The sequence below is a fragment of the Strongylocentrotus purpuratus genome, unplaced genomic scaffold (genome assembly GCF_000002235.5).
Source record: "Strongylocentrotus purpuratus isolate Spur 01 unplaced genomic scaffold, Spur_5.0 spur5_contig_861, whole genome shotgun sequence".
NCBI lineage: Eukaryota > Metazoa > Echinodermata > Echinoidea > Camarodonta > Strongylocentrotidae > Strongylocentrotus > Strongylocentrotus purpuratus.
This window is the reverse complement of record NW_022145570.1, coordinates 3,637,764-3,654,464: the sequence shown is the minus strand read 5'-3', so window position 1 is coordinate 3,654,464 and position 16,701 is coordinate 3,637,764. Positions and strand designations below refer to the sequence as shown.

The window sequence follows — 16,701 nt, the reverse complement described above, 5'->3', positions numbered from 1 at the left end:
GATGAGGTTACTGAAAGCGATTTTGCAAGAAATTGAGAGTTTTTGTTTGGCTCTATAGGAAGAGGAGAAAATTTAGTGAGCAGAAGAGAGGGAAAAGATTGGTGTTTAATAAAGTAGAAAGAGATAGGGAGTCAGAAAGGAAGCACAATATGACCTCAAAAGATCTTAGATCTTAGATTTAAGATTTGTATTTAGAATCCAACCTTAGGTTTTGGTTGCAATAAAGAATTAATGATAACAGATGAAGAGAGTTGGAAAGAGAAAGATAAATGAAGAGAAATTTCGTCATTTATGTAAATGAGTAATAGTGCAGGTTAAATCGACAATAAAAGGAAACTTGTACAAGCATGAGAAAATAACATTTTCTTAAATATCGGAACATACAGCTGCTCCAAAATTCACAAGGAACATCCGGACAATGAGATACTCATTTCCTTGGATTAAAGATTGATCTCCTGATGACAGAATAATGTTAAAGGTATTTTCGTGTCCAACTATTGTACATTTAGCCCCAATTTTATCGTCCGCTGGAACTGTACATGAACTGCATCGGCATTGTAAGATAATGTAATACATATACATGTAACATCAAAAATCACGCTCATGGAGTATAAACAACAACAACAACAACGGGATACTTACTAGTGAATAAACATGTAAAGCTTAAAAACGATCACAAAGACTTTCAACAATTAAACTCTGGCAATTTCAATAGCCTGTGCCAAATATTGGAATGTTTAAACATGACAATGACATTATTACATAATCATAAACTGGTTTCTATAAACGATACGATAGGGCAGTGGAATTGCCCATATTAAGCCTTAAAGCTGATTTCTTGAAAGTGTTTGCGATCATGTCTCTCAGACCTTTTCCCCTACAGCATGCCATTTCCAACTTGCTATAAGATTTAAAAAAGTATGCATGTCTATTAATGTTCGAGTTAACGTGAAATGAGTAGTGTATGTTTTTATGTCAATGTTAGTATAGAGGGGACACTAATATCAAGGGGGTGCATCGGTCTCACTCACACAACCGCTAAGGGGAGGTTGTAAAAGGGGTTCTATCATCTTCTTTTATCGTCCTCCGACCCACACGCCCACACATAGCCTTTCATTTTCTCTCCTTTCTCTCCTTTTAATTTGATTCGATTTTTTCGGAGGGGGTAGGGTTGTCGATGTGCCCGGGCCTTTGATTATTGTGAAGTGCTGCCATTGTCCACAATCATTAAAAGTGACCATCTTTAGCGGATATTTTTATAATTTTAATTATGACTTGTACCTTCATTGTAAGGGTTTTTACGTCTGGATTATGCCTTTAAACTACCATATTCATTTCCGGTAATTGTTTTCCATCGCTTATAAACCACACGTCATAATAACCAGAATTTTAAATTCTAGTGTTCTGGGGAAGTATTTTGAGGGAGGAGTTTTATCAAGGAAACTTCATAAATATGTAAGCAGGCGATATGTCTATATAAAACTTCAGCCTCTCTGGGCTTAAATCAATTGTTGTCACAACACTCCAAATGATGATGAATCGTTCTTGGTACCTCGTCTGTCTTGTATTTGTAAGTCTGGTGATCGTGGTGCATCATGCTTCTTCTCAAGGTAAGTCTTTCATAACTATATTATACAGCTAGTATACTTGTAATTGTTATTATATCACAGTGCTATTTAATTCATCGTTTATCAATATCTACTTGTTATCCTCAATATCTAACCTCGTGGACTCTGCTCTACCACTTAGTCATACACGTCGTGGAGGTGTGGTGACTAAGTGGTAGAGCAGTGGTCTCGTAACCGGGAAGTCCAAGGTTCGAAGCCAAGTCACTGAGCAAGTGCCCTTTGGTAAAGCATGGAATGCCCATTAGCAAGTCCCGTAGAGAGGCTTTAATGGGATTTAACGGTGTCGGTCCCGATTACTTACAAGCAAAACAAATGCTTTCTTTGCAGTCAGGTAAACACACACCATAACAACAACAACAACAACAACAACAACAACAAAATCTTTTTTTTTTTTTTTCATTATCACAACTTCTGGTTGTTGAATCAATGGGATATTAACAAGCAATAAGAAAACCGTTTACAGCCATCATAATAGTGAGATTTTAGTCAAAAGAGCGTACAGTTTTACATTGCTGTAGTAGCTATGTAACGCTAAAACCCTAGAAATAGTTGGACAAACATTTCCTCGACTACATGACCGATCAATCGGGTAAATCAAAGCTTTTGCGTTATTCACTCCGTTTGAACGAAAATGAATACTCAACTCTCAAGCAATTTTCTTTTTCTTTTCAAAATGCCAACAACTTCCCCAAATCAATGGCCGAAATGCAGTTTAATCGATTTATCATGATGAAGGGGGGGGGGGGTGTAGTGACACAAAGATAACCCTTTTGAGTATAATGTAGGCGGTCCACTTATTTATCCATTACTTGGTTTCACCAATCTTAATAGGTAATCCAACCTTTGTAATAACTTCAATTGGTTCTCGGATAATTACCCCCTGACAATTACCCCTAGGACAATTACCCCGAGGATAATTAAGGGTAGACTTCCCCTTTAATGAAAAGGGATTGGGTAATTTTCGGGGGTGGGGGTAATTGTCAACATAATACGATTATTCAATTGATTTGAATTGAACACTTTTACCGAATTATTCTGTTCGAAAGGGCGAAGAAAAAGAAAAGGTAACAATACTTTTCTCTATTATTGATTCCTTCATTTTTTATTTCGGAAATTAGAAACTTCGTATTGCTAAAGAGCATCTGTGTACACAACTTTCTTCTTGTTTTTCTTGATATTTTCTTACATTTCAATGAATGAACATTTTTGTGGTAGAGTACTCCAATCATTGAAAAATTTGATCAATTTATATAGATTAGACCATTAAAACTTGGTCAGCTTAAAAAATAACCCTCCCCACGATTACCATATAAGACTATTCCCGTGATTTTGATACATTTCGATGGATCTATTTCAATTCATATTTTATTTTAGAGTCCATCAGCATCTCATCCGGCATACAACTTTTACCTTGTATTTATCATGGAGTGCCGTTTGTTCACTCCGAAGTGTGGCGCGTTGACGAATGCACAACCTGTACGTGTGATAACAGCACTACAACATGCGTGGTTGAATCTTGTCAACCGGCACACTGCACTGAACACGTTAAACCGCCAGGAGAATGCTGCTCTGTCTGTCCATACGGTAAGTCTTCTGACAGTCCCCCCCCCCCCCCCACTCCCACCCGCCCTCTCATATGATCACACCTATGTGGGACTGTGTCGTGAATTTACTACTGCAATACATATAACAAACCCCCAAATAGATTGAAGCAGGATTTGATTGACTTAAATTTGCTAGATTGCCTGATCCCGGGACTTTTTAACTATTATTGTGTTACAAATTTGGGTTTTCAAGTTGATCCGGGTGGGGGGGGGGGGACACGAAATTATGCATATTTCCCTTTGTGCTCTTACCTAGCCCCTTTTCCCCCTAAATTTCTGTCTTTTTAATTATTTTATTTTCTACTAACTTCTTTTATTTTTTTTGGCCTCTCTTTTTCAAGTTTACATCATCTTTTTCCCCGAAGTGTTGCGTATAATTATGTTGTGTGTTTTTACAAATGTCTAACTTTCCCGTTGCACTTAAGTCGTCATTTCACGGCACTGTTTTGTAAAGGTAACAATTTAAAAAGCAGTCAGAAGAAACTACAAAAATATTATGATTTACTGCGTAAATGGTTTGAAATAATTAATATGGAAATAAATGCAAAGAAAACTAAACTGATGGTCTTTGGAACGAAACATAAAACTAAGAACCAAATTCTGAAAATCTGTCATGAACGAGACTATCTTGAGAATGTTACCGAGATCAAATATTTAGGCGTAACCCTTGACCAAAGTCTAAGTTGGACACCACACATATTGAATGTGACTAATAAGATTAATCGGGCTATTTCATGCACTAGAAGGATTAAGAGTTATTCGAACTAAAGCCTACTGAAACATCTTTATTACTCCCTCATTCTTCCACATATAGATTACTGTTCAGTTGTTTGGGGCAAGTGCAAAAAGAAAGATTTACTCAAATTACAGAGGACGCAGAACAGATATGCAAGATTAGTCCTTAATGCAGACTGTCTAACCCCAAAAGACATCCTTTTAAGCACTCTTCAATGGCAAAGTGTTGAAAATAGAATCAACTGCCACTACTGCATTTTCGTCTACAAAATACTTAATAATCTAGCCCCTTATTATTTCGAACCTTTTGCTTGCAAACGTCCAGTTTACTATGTTACTCGTCATTCTACCTTAAATCCCTTATTTATCCCGAAACCCAAGACTAATCTTTTTCTTTCATCGCTCCAAGCATCTATAACAATCTACCGACTCATATTCGCACGGCAACTTCACTCCAAATGTTCAAAAAAAAAACAAATTAAATCACTCCCTCCACTTTAATGCATGCACTGGTACCTAATGTTATATCATGACTTGTTACAGTTAGTTTTGTTTGTTTGTAGTTGTGTAGTCTGTAGTAGTTTTATTTCTTACCTTTTTATGTCTGTTATTTATGGCATGTGTATTTGTATTTGTATTTTGTATTGTATCAATAATATCTTAAATGTTTAATATTTCAGGCCTTATGTTAATTTTGATCTAGTTGTTAAGTTGTTTTAGTTCTCTTATGGTATGTTGTTTATATAATGTCTTTGTTTTCTACAATGTATTCTATTTTTTGTAAATCTTTGTATGTACAGGGCTCTTTTGTAAAGCAGGCCTCTGGCACTGAAAAGAATGACCTGTTTTTAAATAAAACTGAATAAATAAATAAATTTCCACTGCGTTGATATTAGGGTTTCAGTTGCAGTTTCAGTTTCAGTTTTAGTTTATTTTCATATTTCACATGCTGTATGATACATTAATACATTTGGCATGTTACTTTTTTATTTTATTTTTATTCATACAAACGAAGAGAATAATACATAAGAATAAGTTAAATAAAGGAAAAAGTATGATGGAGCCTAAAGAGAAAGCAATGCTTGTAGTTCATATGCTCCGGAAGTTATAACATTGAGATAGTCTTGTGACTCATTAATATCAGACATGCCAAACTCAAATGTTTCAGCATCCAACGTTAATTCACCCCCCCCCCTCTTTTCGTATCATGATAATTATAAACTAGCCATCAAATCTATTTCTTAAATCCTGATTCATACCAGACGTGACAGTACGTAAAGTAGAGCCCACCATACAAACTAAACGCAATGTGACAACTAACGGTGACGCAACAATAGTTCTTGCGGCAGACGTCACATTCAAAGATGCCAAAGACACGTCAGGAGTGAGAGGCGAATCTCTCTGGGAGTTGTCTGCCTGGATTGCTCCTGTAAACACTACTCACAGGTATGTGAATACGATCTCCTTATAAAAAACATAGATGAAGAGTCATAACCTGCGTTAAAAAAAATACTACTTTTTACTCTTATTCTTGAATTTGATGTTTATTATTTATATATGTTATCCATTCTATATTGAAAACATGGTATCTTTACTCTTCGGACTACAATAATATTATGTATCATACTTTGTTCTATTTTTTTATTTTATAAATACAACCCGAATTGAATTGAGTTTAGAACAGAAACTCGGGGATGAAGGTCGTTAATGTCGCATTATCATTACTGCATTTGCCAGAGAAGTGTATTTTTTCATTCATTTTATTTATTGAATTTATCAATCACTTTCATTATTGATTAAATAAATCATTAGATAATTCATCTATTTATTCATCTATTCATCTATTTATCTATCTATTCATTTACTTATTAGTTATTATTCGTTTATTTATTTGTTTATTTGTTAATTGTCGGATGGTTTGGCGTTACCTGAGCCTGAGATGGGAAATTCAAAGTTAATCACTGTGTTCCTCGCTCAAATCAAGCCAGTGGATGGATGCATGCAACCAGGTCATATACCAGTAATACAAGTCAGTATGTGAAGTGTTCATTTTGCATTCACTTTGGTCACTATCGGTCACAGGATAGGTTTCACCGAGCAAGTTCTCAATGTTGATCAAGCATCGCAGTGGTACGTCAAAGGAAATCGAATCATCTTCCTGGACGTCGTGTATACCTTCGTTGCTCCGTCTTTAAACTGCGACGAGGCTAATGTCTGTGTTGAGCTTAAACGTGGACGAAATGCAGTAACAACCGATGGTCGTCCTTTCAATTTTGGCAGTGACCCAGACAGCTCTACATCGTTGATTGGCTGCACTTCACTATGTGCTGGTAGGGAAGTAGGCCAAGCTATGGAGGCCCGGGGTGAAGGGGCGATTGGTAGGGAAGGGGCACAAGGCTTACCGGGTGGGTTAAAAAGTTGGAGATAACAATACCATCAGTGTTAACATTGTTTACAATGACATGAGCGGTTCTGCAATATTATTTGGGGAAGGGTGCTGAACGTGGTGGAGGCTTGGGATACTTGCATTTGTTTCTACACTTTTGGGGGAGGGGGCAGGAATTTCCCGAGCCCCCTCCCCTGGGATGAAAAACATGTAAGAACACGTTAATTTTACCTTTATTTGGAGAAGGGTCCCCTTCCATGGTGCTCAAGATGGGGGGGGGGGGGTGCGATTTTTAATTTTTCGAGGGCACAACAAAATGGTGCTTACCCCCCCCCCCCCCCCCCCCCCCCCCCAATTGCTTGTACTTTTACCAAGACTAGGCCAAATTTCTTATCATGTTGATGAATCCAGAATCTTGTAGTACAAACCAATACTTATATAGACGATTAACCTTATCTGATAGATTCCACAACGTTTCTTACACAATGCAATTGCATGACCAGAACATAACTTTATCTTCAAATAGCTTCTAAAGTGATACATATCATTTATTTTGTCATACATTGCATCATTACACTCACATAGCACAATATATGTGAACAAATAGGCTTGGCCAGCTATAATTAGCAGCCATCTTGGTAAAAAAATTGCAAAAGAAATTGCAAAAAGTAAATTGTAATGCCCTGCCTCCTCATTTTGATTAAAGTCCGGACGAGAAACACATTATTTTTGTTATTTGGCCTTGTATAAATCTTATATACTATCCATATTTGTTTTTTACCATTATCATTTATAAAATATATCGATTTGTTTCACCTTCAGAAGATTAGATTTGAAAAAAAATGAAATGAAATGAAATTTGATAGAAAGGCTCTCCTGAAATATGCATCGGAATCGGTCTAGACTTAACTTCTGGTCTGGACCCCCCCCCCCCCCCTCCACACTCTCTCTCTCTCTCTCTCTCTCTCTCTCTCTCTCCAAACACAAATATAGTTAGTTGACTCAGTAGGAAATAGCTAACGATGTTATTTCTCTAAATGGCTAGGCCGTGACATATTTCCATGTGTGGATACGGAAGGAATACATTTGCATGAAGATGTCTGGCAACGAGATCCATGTACACACTGTACTTGTAACAACGGAACAGCAGCGTGTTCTACAAAGGAATGCCCCGATCCTGGTTGCAACAGGCCTGTGAGACTTAAAGGCGAATGCTGTCTATCCTGCCCATATCGTAAGTTATATATCCTAAAGTTTGTTGATGCATAGTCCTTGTTTTCACGAAGTGACGGTAGTGAGGAAAATCGTAACGCAAAGTGAATGCAATTTTTTTTCACTACCGTCACTTCGTGAAAACAGCAATATGCCTAGATTACATTTGACCTGCGATTAGTCTACGGAGCCCGTATCCTGTCCGTATCTCCTTTTCCGTGCGGCCTCCGTGCGGAGGCAGAAGGCGGCCGTGAGAAATTCGTACGGATTCACGGGCTCCGCGGCCTTTACGATTTTATTTCGCGGGAAGTTATACAAATTTGGAATATCGTAAGCCCGTATAGCCCGTAGACATGTCGTAGGTGGCATTGCACGATCCCCGCATGGGCATCGCACAGAGGCCTTGCGCTGATCATGCAGCAAACGCACGATTTGTCAGTGAACATGGGGGCAAACAACGGCACGGCGGCTGCATGGTCACCGCGCCTTCTCCGCGCAATCTCTGCACGGAAGCTGCACGGGCTCCATACGATTTCCGTGCGGAGGCTGCGGAGACTGCACGGTTACTGCACTGAAATTTCACGATTTCCGTACAGTCTCCGAGCAGCCTCTGTACGGATTTGCCCCGGCCTTCCCCCAAGGGCCCATACAAAATATGGCACGATGCTCGTAGATAAACACAAACATCGTAGCCCGTAGCCTCCTACGATGCCCCCAAAATCGCACGAAAAATGGTAGACCAATTTCTCGTGCGGCGCCCGGGGCAAAGGTAATCTAGGCAAAGTTACACATATTTTGAGGGATTGAAATGTTACGCCTCCTGACTCTCAATTATATAGAGGTGTATTTTAATGTTGGCAAGAGTGGGGGGGGGTAAGTTTATCGCCTGTTTATTAAGTTTATTACACAAAAGTATCAAAAGTGATTCCATAAGATTTTTTTTTTTCGATTTTTTTTTTTTTTTTTTTTTTGGGGGGGGGGTATTTTTTTTGTTGTGGGGTGGGGGGCTTTGGGAATTTGGAGGTTCTAACATTTCCTTTCTACATGTACCATGCTTATATTTATGTATAATTAACATACATTTACGATGTTTAACTTATTAGGCCTATTATTTTTCCAAATCCAAATGGTTAATTATGGAAAATAGCACGCAGTGCACTTTATACTGGCCTATTCGGTCTGATAGCTAAATATCGCATAACCTCCTTAAACCGCAATTATCCCTTCTCTCTTTTCTCTCTCTCTCTCTCTCTTCTCTCTCTCTCTATCTTCCTCTCTTTCTCTCTTTCTCTCTCTCTCTCTCTCTCTCTTTCTCTCTTTCTCTCTCTCTCTCTCTTCTCTCTCTCTCTCTATCTTCCTCTCTTTCTCTCTCTCTCTCTCTCTCTCTCTTTCTGTCTCTCTCTCTCACCTCCATCCCTTTTATCCAAGATGTAAGGGTGAGGAGAGTGTCACCGTTTGTCATGGCACAGGACCAGATTGGAGACCAAGTCCACCTTCGAGTCTTGATCACCTTCCATGAAAGCCAGCACACTACAAATGTTACAGGGATAAACCTGTGGAAACTCAGTGCTTGGGTAGCCCTTGATCAGACTAAGACTGGCAAAAGGTAAGATATGCCGACAACATAATATTTGCCTAAAATGCCTGAATGCCTAAAATATTGAAACTTACCCGGCTGCGACCAAGAATGACGTAAAAGTTTTTTTTTATAAAATATAGAACCTCAACAAAATCGAAAAGTTCTCAAGAACTTAGTTGAAATGCGAAAAGCGAATACAAGACATTATCTAGTGAATACGTCACCAGACTGTTCACGTTTTAAGTCACGCCGCGGCACAAATGTTAGTTGGTAAGACATTTTCAATCTACATTTGCCTCTCTCCACCCAGGTTTAGTAAAATATCTATACTCCGCTCCTCAGATATGACTATAGAGAACAGATTCTTGATGCTACGCAGAGGTCACAGCAGTACGTGAAAGGCGAGACACCGGCGTTCGCTGTTGATTTAGGCATTGCGGACACTGCTGTTGTTTGTGGCACTGCCTTCTATATGTGTTAGATTCGACATCGACAGCAACTACCAAACGGAGCATGATCGTGGCTTTGAGTTCTCAGGTCTTCCTGATAACTCATCACTCATCGGTTGCACGTCACGGTCTACCACGATCCCTGAAGAGCGGTGCAGTACCGTAGACCAACCTGATGGTACGTAAAATCAGCACAGGCAGGTGGGGCGCAATTAATAATAATAATAATAATAATCTAAATATTTAAGTCCACTCCAAATTGTATTAAACCGAAAATGGAAATTCTTTTTGCCCAATTGATCGTGAGCCCGGCAGCCACTGAGCAGCGCCAGATGGGGGGGGGGTCCTCGGAAATGTGCACCATCCCCCCCCCCTTGAACGCCAGGGGGGCCAATTCCCCCAAAAGCCAAAAATCACGTGTTTTTACATGATTTTTTTCCCAGGGGGAGGGGGGACCAGGCCCCCTGGGGCCCCTGGATCCGCCACTGCATACACACACACATACACACATGCACACACACCACAAACTCACACAGCACACTCACAAACTCATACAAAAAGAACGATTAAACACTTTTTCATTTTAAGTTTTACCTTAAGATTATTATTTTTTTCTTTTTAAGCCGCCATCCTAGTCACGTTCGCTTATGATTGCGGTCTCCTGCACTTTTTCAATTGATAGTTTGGATTAGACTTTATTTATAATAGTATGTTACATAAATATGAAGTTTCGTTATAATTTTTAAAACAATAATAACATTTTGAAATGAAGTTATCATTGTTTGTATATTTTGTATTATACCCTATGTTTACAGGTTCTTTGTTATTCTGTTATTATATTTGGAAAAATGCAGAAATAAAATAAAATAAAATAAAATAAAAAATTAGTTAAATACTTAATGCAGCTATTTATTCAAACTTGTGCTATTTCTTTTAACAATAAATGTTAATTCTTTACTTTCTTTCTAAAGAATCTCCTGTCAAGTCTGATGTGTGGATACCGCTGGTAATATCGACGATCGTTCACGTTGTAGTCGCAATCATCGTCCTGGCCATTGTGTACTTGCGTCGTCGGAAGAAATTCGAAAACCCGACAGATTGTGATGCCCACCAGATGATTTTGACAGAATAATTGTATAATTAATTCTTAAACAGGGAACTTCATGTTTTCTGTGTTATGTATTTCTTTGAGGAAAAGAGATGTATTTAATACCAACCATATCTCCGCAAAACAGACCAGTTCGTAATGGTAATAATGACCCCCAAATATCCACAGATCTTATACCAATGGAGTAGTCCCGCTTTGTGCATTTTGGAAAAATCATCGCCAAATTAATAGATGTAATTCATCTATACCGTTTGTCTGCTGTCGTGTGAAAAATAATTCCAACAGTGTTCCATATGTTGCCATAGGTGCATGAATGAATGTTTAATACATAACTCTCACCGTTGGGTTTTAAAATTTTTGGTACAAATTACATTTATCTGCCAATGCGCAGATTATATGTATATACTGGCTTATTGCTCAAGAAATGACAATCTGTCAAAGTCGTGATATCTTAAATGAGAGTAAAATCTGTCAACAAATAGTTTATTTAAACTTACATTCGGTGATTCAAATCGATCAGGAAGGCCAGTGGTGGATTCAGGGGGCACCGGAGAAACGCGTGCCCCTCCTCCTACCCAAGTGAAGAGAGAAAACACAATTGAAGAGTCATGGGCCGATAACTATTTTTGGGGTTTGTGGTTGTAAAAGGCTTTACGGACTTTACGGAAATAGCCATCGCCTCCCCTCAGCAATAATCGGGCAAAAATCTTAACTTTCGGCCGAAAGGTAAATGAAAGTTAAAGAAAGAAGAAATTAAGCAGTGCTGACATTATAACCTCTGACATTTTTAACTCTGACATTTTACCGCTGACATTTTTTCTTCTGACAAAAAAAAATGTGGCTCTTACACCCCCCCCCCCCCCCCCCCCGCTTATTCAGCGGCCATAATAATTTGTTTTGCTTTGGTTAAATGGAAATCCGATGAGTGTCGTGTAGGATAAGAATGTATATCGATGCCGCTTTTAGTAGCATAGTGTACATAGATGTATATTGTAGTGTTCAGGCGCGTACGCATGGGGGGGGGGGGGGTTGGGGTTAAACCCGACCCCCTTAAGTTTTTGTTACGTGTATGTTTTTCGAGAAACCCTTCCCCCCTCCCCCTCCCCCTTCTGAGTGCTGATTTTTTTTTTTTTTTTTATTAAAAAATAAAATAAAATCCTAATGGATGACCTAAAAAAGATGACCTTATCCCCCCCCCCCCCCCAATAATGCTAAAGGTATAGTATTTATCCAAAATTCATACATAAAGATTGCAGTTTGAAAACTGTGAATATCATCGATTTTAATCTTTTTTAGTTTATAAAATATTGGATCAGTATGGGCTAAATAATGTGAATGTGTACAAAGACGGAGTGCTCTCTTTTGGAGACGATATAATAACATAATTTTCATCTTATTACTATTAACCCACGTTATGTTACAATAAGATATGTATGACAAAATGAAGGAATTGTAAAGCATAAATAGTGACTTTTGTTATAGATAATATTTCAATTTATATAAAATGCCTATGCCTCTCGAGGCTAGCATGCAAATGTTGTTAGTATGACTATTCCAAGTTAAATTTCAATCAATCATTACACCTAAGAATTTTGTTACTTCTTTTTCAATAATGGGTATGTCATCTATAAAAATATCATACTGAAGTACATGTTTAGAGTTTATGTTTTTGAAATAAATACAATTAGTCTTATTAATATTTAGAGAGAGTTTATTGGATTTGAACCAAGATGATAGTTTATTTAATTCTTAATTGGGGGTTGTAAGAAGAATGCTTAAAGTCTTTTTGTGAATAAATACGTTTCTCATATCATCATACCAAATTAAGTTACAAAACCAAAGTCATATCTAACTACCCTTTCTACACAAATCGGATCGCAGGACAATGTGTAGTGTGTGACGGGCTTAACTGTAAAGTGGAGTGGATGAATATGGACTGGATAGTTGCGTGTGAGTGTGCGTATAAACGAGAGAGCAAAATGAGTTTAATAAACAGAGAGGAAAGAGGGAAATTAAGTGTTACAGAATCGAAAGAGAAGAGAATGGTAAGGTCATAGGTGTTGCACAGGTTTAGGACGAAGCTACCGAAGTATTAAAAGCGATTTAATTTTGGACTCGCACTGTAGAGGGATATAGAGGCCAGGAAGAAAGTAGGAAGAGAGAGTGTGTGTGCGTGCGCGTGTGCATGTGTTTGAGTGTGAGAGTGATAGGGAGACACAGAGACACACATGGGCTACCTCCACTGGCGTACCTATGGGGGGGGGCAGGGGGGCAGAGTGTCCTCCCCCCCCCCTGACGGGCTCCAGGAGAAAAAAAGAAAAAGGGGAAAGAAAAAAAAGAAAGGAAAAGGAAAGAAAAAGAAAAAAGGAAAAGGGAAGAAAAAAGGAAAAGGGAAGAAAAAGGGAAAGAAAGAGAAAAAAGGAAAAAAAGGAAAGAAAAAAGGAAGAAGAAGAAAAAAGGAAGAAAAAGGGGGAAAAAAAAGGAAAGGAATAAAAATGGGGAAATTAAAAAAAAAAAAAGATCATGGCCGTACGCACCAGGGGGGGGGGGGCAGTTGACCCCAGATATTTTGAAAACGTACAGTTTTTTTCCTGAAAATGTAGTGTAGGCCTATACCAAATCCTTCAATTCTACTTTTGAAAATGCAAAAGTACCCTCATGACCAGTTCGGTCGCTCGAACTCCCTTCACTCCTTTTGCTTTCCCCCTCCCCCACCAGAAAAATATTCCGCATACGGCCCTGAAAAATTAAAACAAATGAAAATAGGAAAATATAAGTGATATAACAAATTTAAAACTCTTCGCTGGCGCGAACTGCTTGCTAGCCTATTTTGTATTAAATGTTTTCACTTGCTCGTCCCCCTGAAAAAAGAAAAGGATTAGTATTGCCTAGAATACAATTGTGCCTGCCCCGACGGGCCCCGACCTGCAACCATGGCAACAATAACACACAATATATGTACCAAATGTTACTAAAAGAGACTAATTCATTTTTCTCGCTCGCTACACTCGCTCACGAATAAAATGAATAGACATTGCTTTGGAAACAATTGTGCCCACCCTTGACCTGCAACAATATCATTAAATATGGAAGAGTGTTTTCGCCCTCTCGCCAAAAAGGGATTGAATCGCGTTAAACGCGATTGCGTCCATCCTGACCTGCACCAATAAAAACAAGTTTATTTATTAATTTCTATTAAAAGATAATTTATTTGTTTTGCTTGCTCGCTATGCTCGCTCGCCAAAATGGAATTGACACCGCTATAACGTGCCCGCCCCAACCTGCAATAACCAGTTAATAATTATGTACCAAACGTTATTCAAAGAAGTTTTGGTGTGCTCGTGCTCGCCAAAATGGAATTAACATCACCTTAGACATGATTGTGTAAGCCCTGCCCTGCAACAAAAAAATCTGAAATTTATGAACCAATTATCATTACAAAATTTTTTGCTCGCTCGCCAAAATAAGAAATAACACCGCTTTTAATAATCACGTCCCTGACATGGAACAATGAACCCAAGTTTATATACCATATTTTCCTTATAAAAGAGAAGTGATTTTTTTTGCTCGCTCGCTACGCTCGCTCGCCAAAATAGAAATAACACCGCTTTTTAATAATTATCACGTCCCTGACATGGAACAATGAACCCAAGTTTTATGTACCATATTTTCCCTATAAAAGAGAAGTGATTTTTTTTTTGCTCGCTCGCTCGCCAAAATAGAAATAACACCGCTTTTAATAATCACGTCCCTGACATGGAACAATGAACCCAAGTTTTATGTACCATATTTTCCCTATAAAAGAAAAGTAATTTTTTTTTCGCTCGCTACGCTCGCTAGCTCGTGGAATTATGTGCCCACCACTAACTTTCTACAATATCATTAAAAAGAGAAATGTAGGGGGTTGCCTGCCCGCCAAAATGGGATTGACATTACCTTAAACACGATTGTGCCCGCCCCCTACCTGCAACAATGAAACAAATTTTATATAGCAATTCATTGAGAGAAAGATGTATTTTCGCTCGCTAGCTAAAAATCACCCTAAATACAATATTGTTCCCGCGCCCTGCATGGGACAATTGAACCAAGTTTAAGTGGCAATTATTAAAAAAGAAGTGATTTTTTTTTTCTTGCTCGCTACACTCGTTTGCAAAAAAATGAAATTAACGTCGCTAACAAGTGAATGTTCCCACTCCCAACTTGCAACAATTTCAGTTTATATACCAAACGTTACTTAAAGAATTTTTTTTTTGCTCGCTCGCTCGCCAGAAGTGAAAATTAGCATCGCCTTTTTTGTTTGTTTCGGTCGCTTGCCCCCCCCCCCCTGACGGAGTACCCCAGGTACGCCACTGGCTACCTCCCTCCCCTCTTTCTTTGTCCAGCCCCCCACAGTGGGCCAGGGAGGAACCTATTGATTCGGGGCAATGTTGCAAGGAAAACGGCGCTAACATAATAACGGGCAGAATCGGGCAGCCAAATCTGGTATCAACTTAAAGCTTGGACATCAGAGAAAATGTTAGTAATAAAATTTAAGCGAAAATCCCTGGAAATCCAAACATTCCTCTGGATTTATAAAAAATAAATCCCCAAACATGAGTTTTGGCGCATTTTGGTTCCTCCCTGGCCCACTGTGCGCCCCCTCCCCATTTCTCTCTCTCTCTCTCTCTCTCTCTCTCTCTCTCTCTCTCTCTCTCTCTCTCTCAATGCATGATTGATTAATTTGTATATAGTAGTAATATATACATGTAGATGTATAAATACATATGATGAAATATACAACAGAAAATATATATCATTTACTTTGACTGGGGATGTGTCCCATGACTTCTAATTAATCTATTGCCAGTGAAGGTCCCCCCCCTCTCTCTCTCTCTCTCTCTCTCTCTCCCCCTCTCTCTCTCTCTCTCTCTCTCTCTCATGTGCTTATATATATCCACATTGTTTGTCCACATGATTGTTATACATCTACTTGCCAAAGAATGGAACTAGGCTCGACTAGCACTTGTGCTAACTTCTAGTTCCAATTAACAACTTCACCTAAACATAGTAATATGCATATTTAAGTATATATCTTTTGTACATTTAATAGTATGCAGATGTATGTCTAAAAAATATTGTTTTAAAACCATTACTGTTCAATCGACATTACTCTTATGTTATGTACTTGTATACATGTATCAGTATTATTATTATTATTTTTTTTTTTTTTTTTTTGCATTGTATGATTGTTCATATGTACTGTCATTATTGTGATGTGTTGTTGTTAATAAATTCAAATTCAAATTCAAATTCAACAACATTTAGAAACGTAATTAGTTGCTTTCGCCAGAGGGTGTGCTTAGGAAACTGTAGATCATTGATAGTATAAACTGAGATTGGTGTAATTTGGGCACGATACTTTGAAAGTTGCTTTGTTGGGCAAGACATGGCAACGAATGCGTGACCGAGTGTGTCTACAAAGATGAAATTGGCCTTTCTTTACGAGTATAGAATGCTCTTTTAATGCTTAAAAAAATAAAATGAACAGTAACTGATTATCACGGATTTTGGCGTTCTTTTCAGTACTTTCCACCACTTCGATTCCTCAGAACGTTTACAAATTTGTTAAGTGCATATTATGAAAATAGAACAGTGGAAATATTTTCTGTTGTAGTAAGTTTCATGCCTCTTTTACATGAAATGGTGATCAAAACCAATACCACAACCGGTATCTAATTCAACAAAAACAAAAATACATGAAATCTTTCATTAATTTAGGGATTTTATTACCCTTCCAATGTTTCCTTTGTTTGTTAATTAAAGCAGGAAGTTATGAGGTTTAAAGGTATACACGCAGCTATATCATGTCATGTAAAACAGTCCATGATAAATATATTTGCATAAATCAGATGAATAGGCAAAATCAACTTTCTCCATCAGAAAAAGATGTGACACAAGACAATTTGCATAATATTATTTTCATTTCAACAAAGAGGCAAAATAGTTCACCTGTTTAGAGCA

The 16,701-nt window shown here is 38.1% G+C and overlaps 1 protein-coding gene across 1 annotated transcript; it reads left to right on the top strand.

Annotated features, from left to right (window-relative positions):
• The first annotated feature begins 1,364 nt into the window (after nt 1-1,364).
• On the top strand, nt 1,365-9,625 carry LOC115919108 (cysteine-rich motor neuron 1 protein-like). The gene is made up of 7 exons (XM_031000101.1): nt 1,365-1,610; nt 3,003-3,212; nt 5,230-5,413; nt 6,050-6,297; nt 7,399-7,587; nt 8,994-9,171; nt 9,487-9,625. The coding sequence occupies exons 1-7, from the start codon at nt 1,529-1,531 to the stop codon at nt 9,623-9,625; spliced, it is 1,230 nt and encodes a 409-aa protein (XP_030855961.1). The 5' UTR covers nt 1,365-1,528.
• Nucleotides 9,626-16,701: the final 7,076 nt, after the last annotated feature.

What these genes read in the sequence shown, in the direction of transcription:
- LOC115919108 (XM_031000101.1), top strand. Translation starts at nt 1,529, where the DNA reads ATGATGATGAATCGTTCTTGGTACCTCGTCTGTCTTGTATTTGTAAGT. An exon ending in GCATCATGCTTCTTCTCAAG is followed by an intron (nt 1,611 to 3,002) that starts GTAAGTCTTTCA and finishes ATTTTATTTTAG; the next exon opens with AGTCCATCAGCATCTCATCC. An exon ending in CTGTCTATCCTGCCCATATC is followed by an intron (nt 7,588 to 8,993) that starts GTAAGTTATATA and finishes CTTTTATCCAAG; the next exon opens with ATGTAAGGGTGAGGAGAGTG.